The 27,087-nt window shown below is 42.6% G+C and overlaps 2 protein-coding genes across 2 annotated transcripts in view; one reads left to right on the forward strand and one right to left on the reverse strand.

The window, feature by feature from the left end:
• Nucleotides 1-27,087, reverse strand: part of LOC148502640 (uncharacterized) — a 72,643-nt gene that overhangs the window by 27,533 nt on the left and 18,023 nt on the right. The gene's annotated exons all lie outside the window — the stretch shown is intronic.
• The window catches only part of LOC148502641 (uncharacterized), a 164,646-nt gene that overhangs the window by 7,450 nt on the left and 130,109 nt on the right, over nt 1-27,087 (forward strand). The window contains exons 2-7 of the mRNA XM_088449566.1: nt 4,031-4,195; nt 4,913-5,104; nt 5,355-5,433; nt 5,553-5,608; nt 5,904-7,008; nt 13,098-14,279. Coding sequence (XP_088305692.1) covers nt 4,118-4,195; nt 4,913-5,104; nt 5,355-5,433; nt 5,553-5,608; nt 5,904-7,008; nt 13,098-14,279 — 2,692 coding nt within the window. The 5' untranslated portion in view covers nt 4,031-4,117. The remainder of the gene's footprint in view (nt 1-4,030; nt 4,196-4,912; nt 5,105-5,354; nt 5,434-5,552; nt 5,609-5,903; nt 7,009-13,097; nt 14,280-27,087) is intronic.

Here is a 27,087-nt window from a genome sequence, read left to right on the forward strand (position 1 = left end):
GTCCTGCCAGTGTGACTAAGTGACGGTATAGTACACTAGTATATCTGTGTGATGTGCAGGAATGTAATGTATAACGGTGTCCTGCCAGTGTGACTAAGTGACGGTATAGTACACTAGTCCTCTGTGTCATGTGCAGGAATGTAATGTATAACGGTGTCCCGCCAGTGTGACTAAGTGACGGTATAGTACACTAGTACATCTGTGTGATGTGCAGGAATGTAATGTATAACGGTGTCCTGCCAGTGTGACTAAGTGACGGTTTAGTACACTAGTCATCTGTGTCATGTGCAGGAATGTAATATATAACGGTGTCCTGCCAGTGTGACTAAGTGACGGTATAGTACACTAGTATATCTGTGTGATGTGCAGGAATGTAATGTATAACGGTGTCCTGCCAGTGTGACTAAGTGACGGTATAGTACACTAGTCATCTGTGTGATGTGCAGGAATGTAATGTACAACGGTGTCCTGCCAGTATGACTAAGTGACGGTATAGTACACTAGTCATCTGTGTGATGTGCAGGAATGTAATGTATAACGGTGTCCTGCCAGTGTGACTAAGTGACGGTATAGTACACTAGTCATCTGTGTCATGTGCAGGAATGTAATATATAACGGTGTCCTGCCGGTGTGACTACGTGACGGTATAGTACACTAGTCATCTGTGCGATGTGCAGGAATGTAATGTATACGGTATCCTGCCAGTGTGACTAAGTGACGGTATAGTACACTAGTCATCTGTGTGATGTGCAGGAATGTAATGTATAACGGTGTCCTGCCAGTGTGACTAAGTGACGGTATAGTACACTAGTCATCTGTGCGATGTGCAGGAATGTAATGTATACGGTATCCTGCCAGTGTGACTAAGTGACGGTATAGTACACTAGTACATCTGTGTCATGTGCAGGAATGTAATGTATAACGGTGTCCTGCCAGTGTGACTAAGTGACGGTATAGTACACTAGTCATCTGTATCATGTGCAGGAATGTAATATATAACGGTGTCCTGCCAGTGTGACTAAGTGACGGTATAGTACACTAGTCATCTGTGTGATGTGCAGGAATGTAATGTATAACGGTGTCCTGCCAGTGTGACTAAGTGACGGTATAGTACACTAGTCATCTGTGTCATGTGCAGGAATGTAATGTATAACGGTGTCCTGCCAGTGTGACTAAGTGACGGTATAGTACACTAGTACATCTGTGTCATGTGCAGGAGTGTAATGTATAACGGTGTCCCGCCAGGGTGACTAAGTGACGGTATAGTACACGAGTCATCTGTTTCTGAGTACACTAGCCTGCTATTCCAGGTGACGGTATGGAGCTACAGTACTTTTACCTGCTTTTCCGGGTGCTGGGATGGAGCTCTGAGTATATTAGCCATCTGTTCTGGGTGCTGGTATGGAGATAAAGTACGTTTGGGACTTGGTGCCAAAATACAGTTTTGAGTGCATTAGCATCCGTCCTAAGTGCCGGAATAGACCTCTGACCATCTTTACCAAATGTTACAGATGGCGGATGGAGCTCGGAGTACGTTAGCCAGCTTAGCTGAGTTCCAGAATGCAGCTCTGTGTACGTTAGCCATCTGTTTCAGGTTTCACTTTAGTATGTTAGCCAGCCATTCCTGGTGCCGGTAAAGAGCTCTGAGTGTGTAAGCTACCTGTTCGGGAGCCTAGATGGAGCAGTGAGTACTTCTGCTGTTCTTTGTGCCGGAATAGAGCTCTGATAACCTTAACCAACTGTGTCAGGTGGTAGATGGAGCTGTGCGTACGTTAGCCAGCTGTTTCAAGTGCCAGAATAGGGCTATGAGAACCATCTCTTCCAGCTGTCCCATTGGGTCTCCCAGTACCTTAGCCATCCATTCTGGGTGTCAAAATAGGGATCTAAATACTCACGCCCTTTATTGCAGCTGCTGGAATAGGTGTTGGAGTAGTAGCTATATCTATTTGCCAGAACAGGTGTTAGGTTACTAATTCCATCTCTTCCAGCTCCTGGAATAGATGTCTCAGTACCATAGGTGGACCTAGAACTTTGTCCCCACAGCAACATTTTGAAGGGACCCCTGCAGAACAAACCCACTCTGAGGGAGGGAATCTGCATACGAGGGGTCCACAATAACAAGTCACCCATTAGTCTGCCCCCAATACTGGAACACTGTTGATAACATCATCATAACTAGGGAGGGAGCTATTAACCCTCTCACCTAGGAAGGCTCAAGCCAACCATGGTTACCAAGTCACTAATAGAGGGAGGGCACCTGAGAAGCTGGGTCAGTGAACTTCTGAGAAACAATGACCAAGACTCTATGGCTCTGGGATTGAGGGGATTTAGTGGTCACTCAGTGTAATCTTATGTTTTTATGGACAACATGATAGCATAGTGGACAGCATTTCTACTCCGCACTGGGGTCATGGATTTAATTCCTGCCCAAGGTCCTGTCTGTCTGGATTTTGTATGTTCTACCCGTGTTTACATTGGTTTCTTACACTGGTAGGTTAGTTGGCTTCTGTCATAAATACATATTAAAGGGAAGGGAAATGGGAAATGTCACCGCACAGGTTTCAATTCACCGTATAATAAAGTAATTAATTATATGGGATAAAAATAATTGCTATTGTATCCACTCTATAATCAATTATTCCCCTCAGGGTATGTGTAGAATTGTGGAGGTGCTTCTCAGAGTAATTAGAACAATGTAAAATAAAATGTGGGAGGTCTGGGCCAGCCACAAAAGACTCTATAGAGAGAGCACGCAAAATAGCAAGTTATCACCCATTATTATCTGACTAAAGTTTAACCTTTAATTGGATTGTTAGAAACAAAGTAGAATTGAACTCACACTTGCATATAACAGATATAGACAAGTTGACAAAACTACAGTATATTGTAATCACTGTAGTTATTGGTCATTTAAAGGTGAAGTATTACAAAAATTACATAGATACATCACTAACATAAATGTTAAAAGGTCTTAATGTAAAAAACACCAGGTACAGAATAATAAAACAAAATTTGTTCCCTATGTAGGACATGAGGTGATCACCGTCAATGATAGATCTACAACAAAAACCCCTAAAGTAAAGAAATAAAAGTTGGGTGTATCTAGTTATGCAGCTAGGCTCTGCTGTTCCCCCTCATACAATGTAGAGGAGAGGGAATGAGATCAGAATCTTTATCCCAGACTTCTCTATACACCTTTGAGATTTGATTGTTTCAATACTTGTATTTCCCAGTGATTCTCATACCAACCTAAGAATCCTCTCATTGATTGTCCAATACTTGTGGCAAGACAACCAACAGCAGAGATTGGGGTTGATGAAGTGGATCACTGTTGACTTCTTTTCAAGGGGTGATTGCGCTAGCAGATCTCTCATTCCCTCTCCTCTACATTGTATGAGGGGGAACAGCAGAGCCCAGCTGCATAACTGGATACACCCAACTTTTATTTCTTTACTTTAGGGGTTTTTGTTGTAGATCTATCATTGATGGTGATCATCTCATGTCCTACATAGGGAGCAACTTTTTATTTATTATTCTGTACCTGGTGTTTTTTACATTAAGACCTTTTAACATTTATGTTAGTGATGTATCTATTTAATTTTTGTAATACTTCACCTTTAAATGACCAATAACTACAGTGATTACAATATACTGTAGTTTTGTCAACTTGTCTATATCTGTTATATGTAAGTGTGAGTTCAATTTTACTTTGTTTCTAACAATCCAATTAAAGGTTAAATTTTAGTCAGATAATAATGGGTGATAACTTGCTATTTTGAGTGCTCTCTTTATAGAGTCTCTTGTGGTTGGCCTAGACCTCACACCTTTTTTTTTACATTGTTCTTTCATAAATACCCCTAGTGTGTATGTGTGTGGGCTGTCCATGTGGTAGGAAATGTCGATTGTAAGCTCCACTGGGGCAGAGAGAGATGTCAGTGACTAAATATTCCCTGTAAAGCGCTGAGTAATATGTGCGCACTATATAAATAACTGGTAAGAAATAGCTTCTAATAATTATATTTATTTCTAGATTTCTGTACAGTGAGGAGTCAGATCCTTGTTACTAGACGTCACGTGAGTGTGAGACGTGTCCTCTATAAATCACTGATCACTGAGGATGGACATGAACAGGAATCACATGACTGAGAGGATACTAAATCTCACCCTGGAGATCATCTACCTGCTGATTGGGGAGGTGAGGGGATCTGGGAGTGTCACAGTGACATCACTTATATCTATAGTAATAATACAGGGACATGACTGGGGAGGTGAGGGGATCTGGGAGTGTCACAGTGACATCACTTATATCTATAGTAATAATACAGGGACATGACTGGGGAGGTGAGGGGATCTGGGAGTGTCACAGTGACATCACTTATATCTATAGTAATAATACAGGGACATGACTGGGGAGGTGAGGGGATCTGGGAGTGTCACAGTGACATCACTTATATCTATAGTAATAATACAGGGACATGACTGGGGAGGTGAGGGGATCTGGGAGTGTCACAGTGACATCACTTATATCTATAGTAATAATACAGGGACATGACTGGGGAGGTGAGAGGGTCAGGGAGTGTCACAGTGACATCACTTATAGCTACAGTAATAATACAGGGACATGAATTGGAAGGTGAGGATTATCTGGGAGTGTCACAGTGACTTTTTTTAAAAAACAAAGAGAAAAGTAGAGTCTTTTACTACGGTGCACCATTATGTCAGTCCACATTAATCATTCCTTAGTTAAAACATATTAATCTTTATTTATATTCAATTAAAATTATGACATTTAAGGGTTACCACAACTGACAGGGGTTGTCACAGTGACATCACTTATCTATAGTAATAATACATGGACATGACTGGGGTGGTGAAGAGGATCTGCACTCAAAGTATCTTTTTGAATACACAGGATTACATAGTAATGAAGAAGACATCTGATGACTGTGAGACGTCTGGCAGTCATCCCCGTGTGTCAGGAGAACAGAGCAGGGCCCAGAGCCCCATCACGGTGCCTCCACCTCTCTCACTGATACACAAGATAGACAATGACAAGAAGATCATCGAACTCACCAACAAGATCATTCAGCTGCTGACTAGAGAGGTGACTTCTGGGACATTATATAGTAACAACAGGGGATGTGTCTGGGTGATGACTGGAGAGGTGACTGCTGGGAATGGGACATTATACAGTAACACCAGGGGATGTGTCTGGGTGATGACTGGAGAGGTGACTGCTGGGAATGGGACATTATACAGTAACACCAGGGGATGTGTCTGGGTGATGACTGTATCATTGTGTGTGTCAGGTTCCCATAAGGTGTCAGAATGTCATTGTCTATGTCTTAATGCAGGAGGGGGAGTATATAGAGGGACACAAGGGTCTGTACAAGGACGTGATGATGGAGAATCGCCGGCCTTTCACATCACTGGGTAAGACGAGACTGTCATTTATTGTACAGGGGAGAGCAGGTATAGGGGCCCCCTAAATACACACATCATCTGATAAACACATATATATAATGAACTCAGTAATTTTGTGTCTCCTACAGATGGACCCAGTAACAAAAATGCCCCAGAGAGATGTCCCCGTCCTCTTTATTCCCAGGTTTGTACAGAGGAGGTTCACAGATTCCCACAGTTAGATGTGATTTATGGTCTCAATAATATACCAAAGTGACTGTTCATTGTATGATATGTAAAGTGGATGTATTTATGCCCGATATGTAATAAGACAATGCTTTTATTAGCTTTTTTAAATATTGGGCATAAACAGGATCAGAAGCTCTGGGTTTTGCAACCTATCACTTCATAAATAAACCTTTATAAGTCTAATGCACTGGAGTTTAGTCTCGAGTAATGACATCAGACAATATTAAAGTGTTATTTTATTGTTTTGTTAGGTTGACGATTTGGCTAATATTAAAATAGAAGAGACAGAGGAAGAAGAGACATATGTGACTGACAAGGCAGAAGATATAGAGGGAGGAGAGACGTATGTGACTGATATGAAGGCAGAAGATATAGAGGGACAAGATGAGATGTATGTGACTGATATGAAGGCAGAAGATACAGAGGTAGAAGAACAGACGTATGTGACTGATATTATGGCAGAAGATAAAGCGGGAGAAGAGACGTATGTTACTGATATGAAGGCAGAAGATATAGAGGCAGAAGAAGATACATATGTGACTGATAATAGCACAGAAGATATAGAGGGAGAAGAAGAGACGTATGTGACTGATATGAAGGCAAAAGATACAGAGGGAGAAGAAGTGACATATGTCACTGATATGAAGGCAGAAGATATAGTGGGAGAAGAAGAGATGTATGTGACTGATAATAAGGCAGAAGATATAGAGGGAGAAGAAGTGACATATGTGACTGATATGAAGGCAGAAGATATAGAGGGAGAAGAAGAGACATATGTGACTGATAATAGCACAGACGATATAGAGGGAGAAGAAGAGACATATGTGACTGATAAGGCAAAAGGTATAGAGGGAGAAGAAGAGACATATGTGACTGATATGAAGGCAGAAGATATAGTGGGAGAAGAAGAGATGTATGTGACTGATAATAGCACAGAAGACATACAGGGAGAAGAAGAGACATATGTGACTGAAAATAGCACAGAAGATCTAGAGGGAGAAGAAGAGACGTATGTGACTAATGATAAGGCAGAAGATTCAGAGGGAGAAGAAGTGACATATCTGACTGATATGAAGGCAGAAGATATAGAGGCAGAAGAAGATACATATGTGACTGAGAATAGCACAGAAGATATGGAGGCAGTAGAAGAGACTTGTGTGACTGATAATAAGACAGAAGATACAGAGGGAGAAGAAGAGACGTATGTGACTGATAATAAGACAGAAGAGAAAGACGGAGAAGAAGAAACGTATGTGACTGATATGAAGGCAGACGATATAGAGGCAGAAGAAGATACATATGTGAGGGGTGATGAGCAGTGTAGAGAGGAGGAAATCCGTACAGATATCAGCACAGGTGAGTAATAAACACTTATTACAGGAAAAAAGCCAGACATTCTCTTTGCTCAGGCACTTTATGGGGTGGTCACAGGATATAGAGCAGATGCCGGCATCTTGGATGAAAACAGATGTTTATTGAATCAAATCAAATGTCCTTAAAATGACAGTACTACCAGGTGAAGGTAATAGAATACACAGAGCATACAGATGCTTTCATAGTTTTAGCTGTAACTAATCCAGGCTACTACTCAAATTTTACTTGTGAATCAGTCGGGATGTTTGTACAGTAATCCCCCTGACTTACGCTGGCTGCCTAGCGCTTCTATAGAGCACTGTTTTTATTATATGGCATTTTTCTGTTTTGCCCTTGTAAAATAATTGGATTTTACACTGAGGCTGGACATGCATAATATTGTACTAGTGGAGCCGGGTTTAGTTTACACGTGAAGAGAGCTGGTAACATGATTGGAGACCGGTGTGGTATATAAGGTTGATATTCATTATGTGGAAACTGAGAAATGTTGACGTGATAGAATGTGAAATGTCCCTGGTTGTGACTTACCGGCTCCCGGCAGCAGCGGCGTATCCAGAGAAGTCTTCCGGGTCCGGGCAGTCATGTGACGAGTAGTTTCAGTGCAGACATCTGATGGAGTGGCTGTTCCGGGAGGTATTCTTCCCTAACCCTGAAGTGAGTATCTTGGAAGTTATGTTTTCTTTTAGTTCTATCATCAGGAGAAACTCTTCTAGATGATTATATAACTAAAAGTTACCCACTTCATGTCCACCTACTGCCAAGGGTGGTAACTGAAGCGCTGACAGCGCCAGCTTTATATTCCAAGGCTCTGGATGCATATATGGCGGCTGTATATGTTATACACCCTGCTAGAAAGTCTTTACTTTTGGAATCAGAGCCAACTTTCTCAAATTTATTTGTGGGAAAATGTACGTTAGATGAAAACTCCAAGGGACCACCATGGCATCTATTAGGAAGGCTGATTGATCCTTGACCTTGCAACAACACCTGGCCATTTTATTGTTGAATTGAGAAACCATTAGATCTATCTCTTGCTGACCCCCATATAGTTATCAGACTGTTAAAGGCTTCTGGATGCTGAGACCATTCCCCTGGAAGTATAAACTGGCCACTCTGAAAGTCCATCTTCCAACTCTCTATTCCTGAAATAATACTGCACATATCGCTGGAACATGAATCTCCGCTGAAGATAGGATCTGAAAGGATTCTCTCATTGCCAGGGACCTTTTTACAGCTCCCCTGATGATTTATGTATGCTACTGCTGTAATGTTGTACGACTTGGTTATTATAGGTTTTCTGTTGGCAAAAAGACCCTGGCTAGTTGGGTATTGAACACTTCAAAACTTTCCTGCGTTGACTGGGAAGCATCTTGGAATTTTGGTAGTTGGTAACCCAGACATGGAACTCTAGGACGTTTACTGTCCTTATCAGATCTACTTGAAGAGCCTCTATTGACTTTGCTTTGAAAAGCAAATCATCTAAATAGAAAACCAGGGTTCGCAAAATACGCGATATAGCGCGTTTTTACGCACTACAGCAAACTGGGGACCCAGATTTAAAAACTGATCAGGTCCTGTAGGACCCGCTGGCTCTGTTTGTGCTGTTGTAGCCAATGGCTGCGCTGCGACGTCTCCCCCAGTCAATGGCTGCGCTGCAGCGTCTCCCCCAGCCAATGGATGCATGGCGTCTCCCCCAGCCAATGGGCGCGCGGCGTTTCCCACAGCCAATGGGCGCGCGGCATCTCCCCCAGCCAATGGGCGCGCGGTGTCTCCCCCCAGCCTATATGCGCGGCATCTCCCCCCGCGGCGTCTCCCCCCAGCCTGTATGTGCGGCATCTCCCACCAGCTTGTATGCGCGGCATCTCCTTCCGCGGCGTCTCCCCCCAGCCTGTATGTGCGGTGTATCCCACCAGCTTGTATGCGCGGCATCTCCCCCTGCGGCGTCTCCCACCAGCTTGTATGCGCGGCATCTCCCCCCGCGGCGTCTCCCACCAGCTTGCATGCGCAGCGTCCATCGGGCAGCAGAATGTCAGTGGTACCGGGACCCTCCGGCAGCCTGCTCTCCTTCAGCAAGCTGAGCGCGCTGCACACAGGAGGCAGGGAAGGTGTACACTGCATGGGACAGGAGGAAGCTGTAACAGTGACCCGGCTGGGGGCTCCCAGCAAAAGCAATGAGGTAAACACTACCCCATGTGCAGTCTATCTTTACCCCCTCCATACCCTCAGTTCTGCCCCAGCTGCTATTCTAACTATTGCCTGCCCTTAACACCCTCCTTGCCCCCCAGTACTGCCCTAGTTATCTACCCTTACCACTCCCTACACCCAGTATTGCTTGCCCCTAACCTCTTCCTTGCCCCAGTACTGCCCTAGCTGCTAACAACTCTTTTCCCCTATATGCCTCCCATACTGCCCCTGCTACTATCTACACTTGCCCCCTCTCTACCCCCAGTGCTGCCCCAGCTGCTATCCTGACCCAGCTCTGCCCCTAACCCCCTCCTTGCCCCCCCCAGTACTGCCCTAGTTGCTATTTACCCTGGCCACTCTCTACACCCAACACTGCCTGTCCCTAACCTCCTTGCCTGCAGTACTGCCCCAGCTGCTATCTACACTCACCCCCTCCTTACTCCAAGTACTGCTTGCCACTAACCCCCACCGTACTCCCCAAGTACTGCGTCAGCTGCTATCTACCATTGCCCCTCACACAACCTGCCCCTAGTACCCTCCATGCCCCCCAGCACTGTCGCATCAACTGTCTGCACTTACCCCTCCCTACCCCCAGCCCTGCCTGCCCTTACTCCCCTATAGCTGCAGCTCTACCCCAACTTCTCCCTACCTTTACCCTCAGCTCTACCCCAACTGCTTTATACCCCCCAGCACAGTCCCAACTGGTGCCTGCCCTCAACTCCCATAATATGTAACGGGACCCTGAAAAAGTGGTGTAGGACCCCAATTTTTTAAAGTGAGGGGTCCCTGGGACCCACAATTTTTTCCACTCACCGCGATCACTGAAAACAATGGTTAATCCAACAGATGTTACCTAGGCTTACCATGCCTTTTGTAAAAATGTGAGGGGCTGTGGCTAATCCAAAAGGAAGAGCCCTGAATTGGAAATGTAATCCCTCAAGCAAAAATCGTAAAAATACATTGATGGCTTTCCCAAATAGGTATGAGGAAGTAGGCATCCTTGAAGTCTATACATGGAAAAAAGTAGTCTGTCGATTCTGTTTGACTGTTCTAACATATTCCATCCAGAATCTGTCTTGCTGTAGTTTAAGTCCTTTTAATTTAAAATTAGTTTGTAAACTCATATCTGGTTTTTGAACTAAAAACAGATTGGAATAAAATCTAATTTCTCTTTGACTTTTTGGTACTGAGACAACCACTCCTGAATCTAAAAGAACCGTTATTGATTGATCTAAGGCCAGACACTTCTGTTTGTCGTTTAGTATCCTTGTTGAAAAGTACCTTTTTGGTGGAGAAACTGAAAGGCTGAGGATGTAACCGCTTTTTATTATACCTGTCTCCTGTCTGAAGAGAATCTTCTAGTTCCTGAATGATAGAAGACTGGCACTCAAAACAGACACTTCACGGTGTATGCCCTTCCTGTCATGCTGACCTATCCTGGAGCCTAGGCACTAGTTTTCCTACCTGCTCGTCCTGACAATTGTGAAGATGAAGGAAACAACACTGATCTTTCCTTTAATATCTTGGTTCTAAATAAATCATCAGATGGTGTCTCCTGATTTTCAAGATCCAAAAAGTCAAAGACCTGACACACTGCTTTAACCAAGTCATCCACACCCTGAACACCTTCCTTTTTCTGTTAAGGATTCTTCCGAAGAATCATCAGACTCAGAAAACGCAGACAATATTATACGAAGTAATTACACATCGTACATACAGAGAAAACAGAATATTATACTGAGTAATTACACAGACTACATACAGAGGGAACACAATAAATATCTGGATAGAAATGATGAGACTTGTCAGATACTTATCTCAGACTTCCGTCCATGTGCGCAGTCCCTGAGAGGAGCTTTCCCAGCAATCATCACTTGACCTTCTTTCCAGGTATCAATAATTTATTGTCACATCCACATTACAAATGTATCCACGAAATTGTGAAGCAAGAAACTCACAGATAAAAATACCTAAAATACAATAAAAGTTAAGAATTTAAGATAAGAATCGCAGAAGGAAAAAAACTGTTCCAGAGTCTGCTAGTTCGACACCCAATACACCTAAATTGCTTACCAGAGGGCAATAAAGAGAACAGAGTATGACATGGGTGGCTAAAATCGGCAACAATCGCTTTTGGAACACACATTTTAGCATAAATTTCTTCTAATCTAGGCAGGGATTGGCTAATGGTTCTTTCAGCTGCTTTGACCACCCTAGCTAAAGAACCACGGTCCGTACATTTGGAGTTGCCATACCAATAGTAATGGAGTACGTTAGAAGACTCAATTATACAGCGATCAAAATGTACAAGTAATGGGCTTGATAAACCACTTGCTCTAAATTTCCTTAGGAAGAAAAGGCGTTGCAGAGCATTCCCAACTACTGATGAAATATGTGACGACCACAATAGGTCATCAGAAAAGTTGATTCCTAAAAACGTAATCCCACTAACCCTCTGAGCCATTTAAAAATAAGGCTCGGGGGGCACTTTTCCTACTTATTCTAAAATCTATCACTACCTCTTTGGTTTCTTTTATTATTCAGCAGCAAATTATTACCCTTAATGAGTTGATCCACTTCTGTCCTGTAGCTCTCCTCATCCCCATCACTGATTAAACCCACTATCGTGGTGTCTTCAGCAAATTTTATAATTACGACTGTGCCATGTGCTGCATCTCTTCTGGGCTGCCTGATGGTAAGCCTGACCTCAATGTGTTACCCATTTGGTCAAGGGTAGACCCTGGGTACATCTGCTGGCTAATCTAACCCTTTTAGAGAGAAGGCTGTTGCCGTGTATCCAGCCACCCCTCTTTCATTAGGCAGGGTGGCCTTTCCACATACTTCTGGCTGCCGGCTGACAATTTGTATTGGTCAACAGCTGACTTTACCATGTAGAGCGTGCCAGTATCTCCAGTGCTGGTCTCTTACTGTGATATGCCTGCTGTGCAGAGATTCCTTGGAAGTACTGCCTCAAAATGTCCCAGCTGCCTCTGTTAGGGTGGGTACACACCTAAATGACCGACACACACTTAAAAGATTTAATGAATGACGTGCAGCATAGCCAATCACACGATATCGCATGCAACCATGGGAAATCAGGCATACACACTGCACGATATGCGTGATTTGTCATCCCAATCTGCCCAAAATGGGACAATATTGTGCAGGTGTGTACCCAGCCTTAGAACTCTGTTTCCCCAAGCTTTTCATAGGCATCTCATTAGGATCCATCTGCTCAATACTCTATCTCCTTCTCTAACTAGGCCATGGTCACCCTGGCATCCACCTTAACTATGGCCTTCATGGCAACAATGTTGTCGTCTGTGGTGGCAGACACAGGTGGGCTGCAGCGCTTCTCGTCTTTCGGGACCATCTCCCATGCCGAAATTCTGCAAACCACTAAAACAGTGATCCAGGATGGTGCTTTCTCCCCAAAAGCAACTTGTAACCGGTCACAATTCTCCTGCTGTTGCAGACTACTCTTGTAGTTGTAGAAGATCATGGCTCTCCAGTGGCCTCTGCTGATCTCCATAAGGAATTTGTAATGGAAGTGAACAAGCTGACTACTTTGGTGTGCAGTGCTGCTTATATACAGTTCTGTGCTTTAACCAGAGATTACACTTCAGAACCAGTCAGATTTTGTCTATCTATGCTCTGCACATCCACAATCTTATTGCACACCCCCCACGTGCTTGATATTGAAAGCATCACAAATTATTAAAATATACAACATGTAAGTTATGCTATATGTATAACACACCTTAATGTCAGAAACTGAGTTATGAATTATATCTTCTAACATTTTGAATTTACCCATGTCAAGTACATTTGGAGATTTTTCAGCATAATCTTTATTGATCAAAGTAAACTTGTTATTTTATTCCCAGCAGATGGAGATAACAGCAGGAATATCTCGGAAGAATGTCACATTTTCTCAACAGCCTATACAATAGAAGATAACATCACACAGGATTCTCCAGGAGAAAAGCCTATTACCCCAATTATACATCCAGTACCTCACAGTGGGGATATGTCATCTGATCCCTCTGACCTTCAGCAATGTTCCCCTGATAACTCAGATACTGTTATACATAGTACAGCTTTTAGCATAGCTGCAATCTCTCCCTGTTCTATACATGGCAAAAGTTTTACACAGGACACAAAGCTTGTTACCCATCAGTCAGCTAAGGCCGTTGTGAAGCCATTTCCATGCTCTGAGTGTGGGATTTTTTTTACATATAAAACACATCTTGTTAGACATCAGAAAAGCCACACAGGTGAGAAACCATTTCCATGTTCTGAGTGTGGGAAATGTTTTAAATATAAAATAGATCTTGTCAGACATCAGAGATTTCACACAGGTAAAAATATGTTTTCCTGCGCATACTGTGGGAAATATTATGCACATAAATCAGAAGTTATTACACATCAGAGAAGTCACACAGGTGAGAAACCATTTCCTTGCTCTGAGTGTGGGAAATGTTTTACACAGAAATCAGATCTTCTTGTACATCAGAGAAGCCACGCAGGTGAGAAGCCGTTTTCATGCTCTGAGTGTGGTAAATGTTTTACACGGAAGTTTTTTCTTGTAACACATCAGAGAAGTCACACAGATGAGAAAACATTTCAATGCTCTCAGTGTGGGAAATGTTTTACATATAAATCACATTTTGTTAGACATCAGAGAAGTCACACAGGTGAGAAACCATTTCAATGCTCTCAGTGTGGGAAATGTTTTACATATAAATCACATCTTGTTAGACATCAGAGAAGTCACACAGGTGAGAGGACATTTTCATGCTTTGAGTGTGGGAAATATTTTACAGAGAAATCAGATCTTGTTAGACATCAGAGAAGTCACACAGGTGAGAAACCATTTCCATGCTCTGAGTGTGGGAAATGGTTTACTTATAAATCACATCTTGTTAGACATCAGAGAAATCACACAGGTGAGAAACCATTTTCATGCTCTGAGTGTGGGAAATGTTTTACAGAAAAATCGGATTTTGTTAGACATCAGAGACGTCACACAGGTGAGAAGCCATTTCCATGCTCTGAGTGTGGGAAATGTTTTACACGGAAATCAGATCTTGTTAGACATAACGTACATCACACAGATTAGATATTCTCATGTTCTGATTGTTGGAAAAGACAGAAATCAGATCTTGGTAAACCATTCCTTATTTTCACTGAAGAAACTGTGTTAACAAGTGAAAATGTATTTAAAAAAAATATATAACTATTTAGTATATCTTCTGACCTGGGTACTTCAATGGCCTTTGACATTTCTGTTTCATGATCCAGAAAGTTCATAGCTTGTATTACTGTCCTCATAGTGCTTTTTTTGCTTTTATCTATTTTGTAAGATAATAAGGAGAGTTACCCTGCAGTGTGTATAGCAGTTTTTGGAATCTGATCACCTGAATGGTATAAAAGTTTGTAGGAAGACACAAAGAACAGTAGCCAAAGTGATAACAGTCCTGTCATCTAATAAGAGACCATAAGGTCTGAAACCTGACCGACAAGTTCCTGCCGCCCACCTCCTTCCCTCTATGTAATAACTATTATATGCTGCAGGGGGGCCAGGTGCCCACAGCAATGGGAGGATAGAAACAGTTACAGTATATCAGGGAAGTATTTGTTAGAAAAAGAAATAACATCAGGACACAACAACTGTGAGGACTGTCCTATGTGTGGGTGTCCCTGGTGCTGCTGGTGGTGTCCCAAATTTGTGTATATTTCTATGTATGTAAATAATTATTCTCTCTCATTTCTTCTCTTTTCTGAGCTTAGAGGATGAGGCTATAAAGATCTTTTTCAAACTTAATATTGTGCAGTATGTACTAATATATTTATACTTGCTACATTGTAATCTGTAGTTTTATTTCTCTGGGTTTCCACGTGAGAAATTCAGCCAATCATCTACCTCCAGTATTTGTATCCTAATGTCATGTACTAATTAACTAAGCCAAGTATCACTAATAAATGCTATTTTTTATTTACTATGTCTGTTTGATGTTTAATCTATAGACAGATATATGTAACACACACATTGTGTACCCAACCGGTGTTACACAACCAATTATTTTTTATTTACTGTTGATATTGTTTTATATATCGTACCTTAAAAATAATAAAAGGTCCACTTACATCATGTGTGGAACAATTAATGCCATGTAGCAATTGGATCACTTCCACTACAAAGCTTTCACAGATCAGCAATGACAGATAAAGTCTCTGGAGGTGAAATGCATCAGTCTTAACACTTAAGGTGGATGCTGAGTGTGCTCATAGGGAGCTGCTATGTGAGTGAGGTAACCTTCCTTACAAATGGTTAAAGTAAAGTAGAAGAACACTCAGCGCTCACCTTCCATGGTGTGTATGGGGTAACTGGTGTATAAAACACTCAGCGCTCACCTTCCGTGATGTGTATGGGGTAACTGGTGTATAAAACACTCGGCACTCACCTTCCATGGGGTATAAGGGGTAACTGGTGTATAAAACACTCAGCGCTCACCTTCCATGGTGTGTATGGGGTAACTGGTGTATAAACACTCGGCACTCACCTTCCATGGTGTGTATGGGGTAACTGGTGTATAAAACACTCAGCCCTCACCTTCCATGGTGTGTATGGGGTAACTGGTGTATAAAACACTCGGCACTCACCTTCCATGGGGTATAAGGGGTAACTGGTGTATAAAACACTCAGCGCTCACCTTCCATGGTGTGTATGGGGTAACTGGTGTATAAACACTCGGCACTCACCTTCCATGGTGTGTATGGGGTAACTGGTGTATAAAACACTCAGCCCTCACCTTCCATGGTGTGTATGGGGTAACTGGTGTATAAACACTCAGCGTTCACCTTCCATGGTGTGTATGGGGTAACTGGTGTATAAACACTCAGCGTTCACCTTCCGTGGTGTGTATGGGGTAACTGGTGTATAAACACTCAGCGTTCACCTTCCATGGTGTGTATGGGGTAACTGGTGTATAAACACTCAGCGTTCACCTTCCATGGTGTGTATGGGGTAACTGGTGTATAAACACTCAGCGTTCACCTTCCGTGGTGTGTATGGGGTAACTGGTGTATAAACACTCAGCGTTCACCTTCCGTGGTGTGTATGGGGTAACTGGTGTATAAACACTCAGCGTTCACCTTCCATGGTGTGTATGGGGTAACTGGTGTATAAAACACTCAGCCCTCACCTTCCATGGTGTGTATGGGGTAACTGGTGTATAAAACACTCAGCACTCGCCTTCCATGGGGTAACTGGTGTATAAATACTCAGCGCTCACCTTCCATGGTGTGTATGGGGTAACTGGTGTATAAAACACTCAGCCCTCACCTTCCATGGTGTGTATGGGGTAACTGGTGTATAAACACTCAGCGTTCACCTTCCGTGGTGTGTATGGGGTAACTGGTGTATAAAACACTCAGCGTTCACCTTCCGTGGTGTGTATGGGGTAACTGGTGTATGAACACTCAGCGTTCACCTTCCATGGTGTGTATGGGGTAACTGGTGTATAAACACTCAGCGTTCACCTTCCATGGTGTGTATGGGGTAACTGGTGTATAAACACTCAGCGTTCACCTTCCATGGTGTGTATGGGGTAACTGGTGTATAAACACTCAGCGTTCACCTTCCGTGGTGTGTATGGGGTAACTGGTGTATAAACACTCAGCGTTCACCTTCCGTGGTGTGTATGGGGTAACTGGTGTATAAACACTCAGCCCTCACCTTCCATGGTGTGTATGGGGTAACTGGTGTATAAAACACTCAGCACTCGCCTTCCATGGGGTAACTGGTGTATAAATACTCAGCGCTCACCTTCCATGGGATAACTGGTGTATAAAACACTCAGCCCTCACCTTCCATGGTGTGTATGGGGTAACTGGTGTATAAACACTCAGCGTTCACCTTCCGTGGTGTGTATGGGGTAACTGGTGTATAAAACACTCAGCCCTCACCTTCCATGGTGTGTATGGGGTAACTGGTGTATAAACACTCAGCGTTCACCTTCCGTGGTGTGTATGGGGTAACTGGTGTATAAAACACTCAGCGTTCACCTTCCGTGGTGTGTATGGGGTAACTGGTGTATAAACACTCAGCGTTCACCTTCCATGGTGTGTATGGGGTAACTGGTGTATAAACACTCAGCGTTCACCTTCCATGGTGTGTATGGGGTAACTGGTGTATAAACACTCAGCGTTCACCTTCCGTGGTGTGTATGGGGTAACTGGTGTATAAACACTCAGCGTTCACCTTCCGTGGTGTGTATGGGGTAACTGGTGTATAAACACTCAGCGTTCACCTTCCATGGTGTGTATGGGGTAACTGGTGTATAAAACACTCAGCCCTCACCTTCCATGGTGTGTATGGGGTAACTGGTGTATAAAACACTCAGCACTCGCCTTCCATGGGGTAACTGGTGTATAAATACTCAGCGCTCACCTTCCATGGGATAACTGGTGTATAAAACACTCAGCCCTCACCTTCCATGGTGTGTATGGGGTAACTGGTGTATAAACACTCAGCGTTCACCTTCCGTGGTGTGTATGGGGTAACTGGTGTATAAAACACTCAGCCCTCACCTTCCGTGGTGTGTATGGGGTAACTGGTGTATAAAACACTCAGCCCTCACCTTCCATGGTGTGTATGGGGTAACTGGTGTATAAACACTCAGCGTTCACCTTCCATGGTGTGTATGGGGTAACTGGTGTATAAACACTCAGCGTTCACCTTCCATGGTGTGTATGGGGTAACTGGTGTATAAACACTCAGCGTTCACCTTCCGTGGTGTGTATGGGGTAACTGGTGTATAAACACTCAGCGTTCACCTTCCGTGGTGTGTATGGGGTAACTGGTGTATAAACACTCAGCGTTCACCTTCCATGGTGTGTATGGGGTAACTGGTGTATAAAACACTCAGCCCTCACCTTCCATGGTGTGTATGGGGTAACTGGTGTATAAAACACTCAGCACTCGCCTTCCATGGGGTAACTGGTGTATAAATACTCAGCGCTCACCTTCCATGGGATAACTGGTGTATAAAACACTCAGCCCTCACCTTCCATGGTGTGTATGGGGTAACTGGTGTATAAAACACTCAGCCCTCACCTTCCATGGTGTGTATGGGGTAACTGGTGTATAAACACTCAGCGTTCACCTTCCGTGGTGTGTATGGGGTAACTGGTGTATAAAACACTCAGCGTTCACCTTCCGTGGTGTGTATAGGGTAACTGGTGTATAAACACTCAGCGTTCACCTTCCATGGTGTGTATGGGGTAACTGGTGTATAAACACTCAGCGTTCACCTTCCATGGTGTGTATGGGGTAACTGGTGTATAAACACTCAGCGTTCACCTTCCGTGGTGTGTATGGGGTAACTGGTGTATAAACACTCAGCGTTCACCTTCCGTGGTGTGTATGGGGTAACTGGTGTATAAACACTCAGCCCTCACCTTCCATGGTGTGTATGGGGTAACTGGTGTATAAAACACTCAGCACTCGCCTTCCATGGGGTAACTGGTGTATAAATACTCAGCGCTCACCTTCCATGGGATAACTGGTGTATAAAACACTCAGCCCTCACCTTCCATGGTGTGTATGGGGTAACTGGTGTATAAACACTCAGCGTTCACCTTCCGTGGTGTGTATGGGGTAACTGGTGTATAAAACACTCAGCCCTCACCTTCCATGGTGTGTATGGGGTAACTGGTGTATAAACACTCAGCGTTCACCTTCCGTGGTGTGTATGGGGTAACTGGTGTATAAAACACTCAGCGTTCACCTTCCGTGGTGTGTATGGGGTAACTGGTGTATAAACACTCAGCGTTCACCTTCCATGGTGTGTATGGGGTAACTGGTGTATAAACACTCAGCGTTCACCTTCCATGGTGTGTATGGGGTAACTGGTGTATAAACACTCAGCGTTCACCTTCCGTGGTGTGTATGGGGTAACTGGTGTATAAACACTCAGCGTTCACCTTCCGTGGTGTGTATGGGGTAACTGGTGTATAAACACTCAGCGTTCACCTTCCATGGTGTGTATGGGGTAACTGGTGTATAAAACACTCAGCCCTCACCTTCCATGGTGTGTATGGGGTAACTGGTGTATAAAACACTCAGCACTCGCCTTCCATGGGATAACTGGTGTATAAACACTCAGCCCTCACCTTCCATGGTGTGTATGGGGTAACTGGTGTATAAACACTCAGCGTTCACCTTCCGTGGTGTGTATGGGGTAACTGGTGTATAAAACACTCAGCGTTCACCTTCCGTGGTGTGTATGGGGTAACTGGTGTATAAAACACTCGGCACTCGCCTTCCATGGGGTAACTGGTGTATAAAACACTCAGCGTTCACCTTCCATGGTGTGTATGGGGTAACTGGTGTATAAAACACTCAGCGTTCACCTTCCGTGGTGTGTATGGGGTAACTGGTGTATAAACACTGATAGATTTAAAACAGACTCTTCAACTGTCTTATCACCGGGCAGAGCTCGTTATATGTGTCAAAACTCTCGGTGGGGATATCCCATTGTTACATCAGCTGATGTGGAGAAATAACACTCAAACCAAACAGATAAGTCAGTTTTCAGGTTCTCTGTATTAGATAAAGTACACAGGTTTTATAGGCGTTCTTACAGATAGGATAATCTCACAGTGTAACATATACAATTATCAGAAAGTGCAAACATTCATTAATTCTTGGCAGTTCATTACTGAGAGCCCATCAATTACCCCACAGTCATGATTATATCTTCTCTATTTAAGAAAGGGAGTCTAGTATAGAAAGGGAGTCTAGTATAGAATGGAGTCTAGTATAGAAAGGGAGTCTAGTATAGAAAGGGAGTCTAGTATAGAAAGGGAGTCTAGTATAGAAAAGGAATCTAGTATAGAAAGGGAGTCTAGTATAGAAAGGGAGTCTAGTATAGAAAGGGAGTCTAGCATAGAAGGGGAGTGTAGTATAGAAAAGGAGTCTAGAATACATGTTTGGGAGTCTAGTATAGAAAGGGAGTCTAGCATAGAAAGGGAGTCTAGCATAGAAGGGGAGTGTAGTATAGAAAAGGAGTCTAGAATACATGTTTGGGAGTGTGTTCATGGCACTATCTGCACATTTTAAACATCTGCACATTCCAATGCTCTGATTCTCTGAAGGTCAGCAAAAAAAACCTTCACAGTATTCTGTAATTTTCTCTTCTGAATACTTAAAGGCGTTTTACCCGGAGGCTTGTTCACAAAGGAATGGTAGAATGTGTCTGGGCATTCCTTTGTGAACAAGCCTCCGGGTGAAATGCGCGTCATTCACGGTCACGTGACCACCACTGTAAGATTCACCGCAGGCTACACTCTCCTGAGCCGGACCAGACGTCTTACTTGTGGGCTGCAGACACACAGCGTCTACCCAGGCACCTAACAGCTGATCACAGACACGTAACCGCCATTGCGCGATCCACTACAGGCACACACTCTTCTGAGCCAGACGTTCAGGTTTTGCCTGTTGGATTACAGACACGCAGCATTCTTCAGCTGACAGGAACAGAGCACAGCGCAGAATTCCCTTCTCACAGTGCAGAATACACATGGTCAGACAGGTACCTTCTCTATCTCTCCTGGTAGTGGTAGTGGTTTGACTGCTCCTGGGCGCATTTAAGCCCTGCAATGCCCTAAATGGTAACTGGGCTCATCTAACACCTGGCAGAGCTTTAACAAACCCTATCATTGCTGTTGTTTCTATAGACACCAGTCTCCTCGCTCTCTCATCACATGGCTTGCACTACCCCCATGTGAAAGCAGAAGTGGAGAGATATTTAACAGTGTCTTACTTTAACTTTTTCTTATCTATGCTTTGATGAATCATAGGATAATGATCAATATATTAATCTCTCAGTATTCAACATGCATATAATTGACTTTTATTTCTATGTGACACTGCTCAAGAACTATTGACGCATTATAAAGGATACTGTGCCTTTTCTGAATAGTGATTGGATTCATGATATAAGGCTGTCTGCATAGCATTAGAGAAGATATAGGTTTCTAATGTCATATGCTAATGATCACTGTTATCCATCATCTTTCTGCACAAATAGAAGGTTTTATATTAGAGATAACTCAGAATACATTGTACTATCTGCCTGTGCTTGCAGGGATACACAAAATGTTATTCTTTTTCTCCCTCACATATGGGATAGAGGAATAGCTCTATGAATATTTTAGCCCCACTTTTTCTGTCGTAGAAAGAACTATCCCTCTCTCAAGCAGGATTTAGTATAGATTTGTCTATTTTTATATTTATATATATATATATATATATATATATATATATATATATATATACTTTTCTGGTTGAACTACAACTATTATTTTCTCTTTGGTGTCTTGTGCACTATTATTTTAAGAGTATTATTACAATTTACGTTTTAATTTATCAACTTATCATATTCAATTAACTTTCATCATTTAAGAGAGCCCCACAAAATAGTCTTCTTGTCCTGTCTGTGCAGGAATTCTTTCTGCTTTATGAGGGTACTTAAGTCAGTCTTGTGGGTGGGATATACCACATAAGTGGGCTCACCCTGGGAGTAGTGACTTATGGCAGCAGCACGTGCGGCCTGGTCTACCAGTCTCTTGCCATCAGCTTCGGGTGTAGTGTCTCCTGTATGTGCTTTTATCTTTATCACTGAAAGCCTTTAGGGTAACTAGAACGCAGTAGACAGTGCTCTGATATGGATAACATATCCTGTGTGTGTAACTCCATCTACATTGTATCTGGAACCATCTACAAAGAGAGCAAGGTCGGCATCTACAATAGGAACATCTGAAATATTAGATAAGGACAGTGATTCCTGCTTCATTAGTTCAACACAATCATGATTGTATATTTTCAGTGTCCTCCTTGATGCTGTCACTATCACTGTCATTGTTATTTGTACTTCTATCTCTTGAAACCTGCGGGAGCAATGATGCAGGATTCAACACTAGACCTTTTAAGAGTGACATTACTTGTACAACAAAACTACCTCATATTGTGTAATCCTAGCAACAGACAAATGCTTTGTTCGAGCCCTACTGAGGATCTTTATAACCCCATGTGGTACTATAAGGGTTAAGTGTCCTAACACTATGTTAGCACTTTACAGGGTCTAAGTGACGAGAGTTTTCATGTGATTGTGCAAGGACCCCCTGAGCATGTGAGTTAGACCCATGACAAAACAGTATAAAGGCTCACTATACTCAGGTACAGCTAATGCTAGTGCATTAATGATGTCTTGTTATACAACATAAAAACTTCAATTCATTCAAGTGTTTTAATTAAAGCGGACTCTGTTGTATAGGTCCCTCTAATGCATCATACAAAAGTTACCATTTATTTTCATAAGGTATCCCGCTTCTTTAGATACCCTACAACATTTACTGTGCAGAATATTCAGTAATGCTATTATTTCATACAAACAATCCTGCTCTGAGTCAACACATAAAAGTAAATTGTCCACATATTGTATAACGATTGTGATTGCACTGGCAGGAAGCCAATCTTTTAAAACCAATGACTGTCTTTGAGTATTCACTAGGGCTTGTAGCACCCCCTTGTGGCAGTCTAGTCTAAGCACATTGCTTTTCTTGCTGTGTAGAAGCAATAGTTGGATTTCTTTTGTTATTGGGATTGAAAAACAGTAAAACTGTGAGGTGGGTGATATGCCATTCAACACGGTGTGCGGATTAGGTACAGTCCATGTATCAAGCTGTAACCTTTTATTAATCTTTCTTAAATCACGAATCATCCTAAAATAGGGAGATTCATCTGGAATTGGTGTCTTCCTTTTAATAGGAAAAAACTAGTTCCGACTGGAACGACATTCCCTAAGTACCCTGCTTTCAGGTTATCTACCTGTTTGGTTACTGCAGCCACTTGATCTGGTCTTAAAGGGTATTGTTTAACTTGCACTTGTAGCTTTAAGTTTCTTTTCCATGGGCTGGATGGGCAGTAGCCTTACATCCATTTTACCCTTTGCCCATAACATATCAGGGACTTTAGCAAATATCTCATTTAATTACAAGTTTTCAGTGTTAACATTAATGAGATATGTTAGTACATTTCTTGTATCAAAGGTTATTTTTCCAAGAAGTCCTGGTTTGAAAGTTAAGTCACTTCCCCATCTTTGTATGTTATTGTGGCATTTAATGCTGACCATAGATCTGCCCCTAACAGATTAAGTGGACAGTCATCAGAGACTATTACACCATTATTTACAATAATCTGCAATGGATTTGTCTTCTGTAAATACTGTATTTGGCCATCCAGGCTAGTGGCCAGGAGTACACAGGAGAGCAAAAGTTCTGGCGAGATTAATTTGGACTGAATAAAACTTTTAGCGGCTACAGATGGATACAGTATATTGTGGGCCACTAAGACTGGTTACATTGGGAAGTATGTGACTCTGGGGGCTATCTTCCTATACTTGTCTATGTGTTCTGCACTGGATTCACTGAGACGAGGGCAGTGAAAACACAAACCATTCTACATATAAGTTTGGGATCTTTGACTACGTGTAACATTAGATAACATTGTAGCAACAGGGGACGCTGTTAGCCTCATTTTTTTTTTTGAACGTGCACCAATATTTTGCCCAAATGGCACTAACTGTTGTCACTTTCCTGATGATTGCACAACATAAATAGGCTGTGGTGCTCGCTTGTCCTGCCTGTCCTTTCTCATTATATTACAGACAGTACATTGTCTATTAGTCCAATAATGACACCCTCTACACTCACTTCTCCAGCATTTTGTAACATTGCTGTTAGTAATCAGTGACAGATTAATTACGTCCTTATAATACCACAATCAGAAAACTTTTATACATACTTATGTATTGTACTGAGACAAAAGCCAATAGCAAAAAAAATAATAATAATTTTGATTTGCAAATGTCACTAACACTAAGACAAGAACAATTATGTCGTACCTTCAAATATTTAATATCTCACATCACATTTAGATTTTATTGAACATACACATTAATTTATGTATCTTCCACGTTAACTACTTCTTGAACCTACTAATCCCCATTCATAGCTTCTTTTTACATTTAATATCATAAACAATTTATCTCTCTCCACAATTTAACTTGAGGACATTCACACTTCCATGTATTTTTCCTACAGGGATCTATATATTTCTTAACCCCATCCCAACTTCTGGTATCTTTTCTGGGTTCAGTATATGATACCTTCAGTCTACAAACTCTGCAATTTACAGCACCACAATGCTAAATCATCACATGCCTGACAATCTCTATTGGGCATAACTATTTCTTTTTAGCAATATCATTTTTCACTGAACAATTTGGACCTACTGTCCTTATAGGTGTCTCTTAAAAATAATCCTTAAAGGGCATACAATTAATCTCTTATTCCTTTCCTTGTGACTCTTTCTCTAACAAGATCTGTTCTGACACTTTTATTTAATTCCAAAGTTTGCCTTCAAGTTTGTTACTCTTTATGTAGGGGCCATATGACTTATGTATCCGTTGTAATTTAATTGGGTCAAGTGTGTGCCATTTCTGTGTATGCCAACCTTATTAAAGAGTTTGGACATCCCTTCTGTCACCCCAGGACTTAAAACTGTGCATATCTGTGGGGGTCTGACAGTTGGACAGGTGCTTACTGTCTGTATTACCCATATCTTTTGGTTTACAAAACCCTTCTCTGTGGGTTTACAAAACCCTGTTCTATTGTATGAGGTATCTCCTACTTAGGGGATGAATACCAGACAGTCTTATTTTTTCTGTTACTAAGGTGGGTATCCTTAGTAGATCTGGGCAAACTATAACCGTACCTTTGGGATATAGATTGACTGACTGGTAAATTAGTTATAAACAAATCCCAAAATTCTCCTACTCTGGTCTGGAGATAATCTCCGTCAATATGGTAATCTACCAAAAGGCACTTCTATGTTTGTTTATTCTATATCTGGAAGTAAAAAGATCACAAGGTGTATCAAGGGACAATATTCATACCAACCAAAGAAACCAATTATCAAACTGTTAAATAATAATAACACATTTGCATTTCTCGCATTCAAATCTATAAGGACTATAGTCTGTATACATTTTTAAAGGTTCATTAGACATGTAATTTCATAAAATAAAACCCAAAGCAAAAACAAGAGCCTGAGACACATAGATATCCGTTCCTGAATCCCTAAGCAGACACTGGAGCTCACAAAACAGTGGGGTCTAGCTTAAGTTATAAGAAATCCTTACTGTGCCATCTAAGTAATGCAGCAAAAGCGGTCATCCCAATTTTCTGGAATTCCTGTGACCCACCCACATGTAAAGATTGGTTCCAGATCATTGATTATTATTTATCAATGGAGGATCTTATACCTCTTCCCACCAATAGGCCACCTTCTTTTACCACTACTTGGCTGCCATGGTTGGAGTATAAATCCTCAGCGGAGTATAAAATGATATGTCTCCAACCGTATCTATCCCATAATATGTCTTGGCTTCCTTATTTTTTTATAGATTTACTCTTTTAATATAAGATGACCCTCCCCTACCACCCCCCATCTGATAGTTTTTCTGTACTTTTCTTTTTCTATATTTTATTTTGTTTATTTTCCACTATAGTTATTGTTCTTTATATAACTTTATATTGGTTTCCAATTGCTATACATTTTGATATGGATTTACTAGTCTTTGTATGATTATATATATCTGTATGTTTGCTTTTTGGAACCTTTACTAAAAACAGATTGCACAAAAAAGATATCCATCCATAATTTCAAAAGAGGTATGGTGAGTCTCAGGATAGGATATGTTCATCAATCTATAGGTATATTACCAGCCCAGATACGGTTTTCCCTATATAAGGTCTCAAGGGACAACATATACAGATACAGGGATATTATACTATGTAACAGGTTCCTGTTAATTGAGTTTAGGCTAAATATATAATTCAATATTGTCTATGATAACCCTCTGATCGAGGTAATGTTTAGAATTAGTGGAGTTAATTGGGGATTTCTATTTCATTGATATCACACAATTTCATATAATATCCCTTCACAGGGGAGTAATGTGCACACATATATGGATTCATATGGCAGATCTTAGCATAAATCTTCTCAATCAGCATAAACAGATGCATATGAAGGAAATACAGTGCTCTGTGCCATTCCCCTACCCTGTCCCGGTGCCTCCCCCGCTCTGTGCCCTGCACCATTCCCCTACCCTGTCCTGCTGCCTCCCCCACTCTATGCCCTGCTCCATTCCCCTACCCTGTCCTGCTGCCTCCCCCGCTCTGTGCCCTGCACCATTCCCCTACCCTGTCCTGCTGCCTCCCCCACTCTGTGCCCTGCTCCATTCCCCTACACTGTCCTGCTGCCTCCCCCACTCTGTGCCCTGCACCATTCCCCTACCCTGTCCTGCTGCCTCCCCTGCTCTGTGCCCTGCACCATTCCCCTACCCTGTCCTGCTGCCTCCCCCGCTCTGTGCCTTGCACCATTCTCCTACCCTGTCCTGCCTCCCCCACTCTGTGCCCTGCACCATTCCCCTACCCTGCTGCCTCCCCGCTCTGTGCCTTGCTCCATTCCCCTACCCTGTCCTGCCTCCCCCACTCTGTGCCCTGCTCCATTCCCCTACCTTGTCCTGCTGCCTCCCTCACTCTGTGCCCTGCTCCATTCCCCTACCCTGTCCTGCTGCCTCCCCTGCTCTGTGCCCTGCTCTGTTCCCCTACCCTGTCCTGCTGCCTCCCCCTCTGTGCCCTGCACCGTTCCCCTACCCTGTCCTGCTGCCTCCCCTGCTGTGCCCTGCACCATTCCCCTACCCTGTCCTGCTGCCTCCCCCACTCTGTGCCCTTCACCAT

The sequence above is a fragment of the Taudactylus pleione genome, unplaced genomic scaffold (assembly GCF_031769625.1).
Source record: "Taudactylus pleione unplaced genomic scaffold, aTauple2 ptg000488l, whole genome shotgun sequence".
NCBI classification, from domain to species: domain Eukaryota; kingdom Metazoa; phylum Chordata; class Amphibia; order Anura; family Myobatrachidae; genus Taudactylus; species Taudactylus pleione.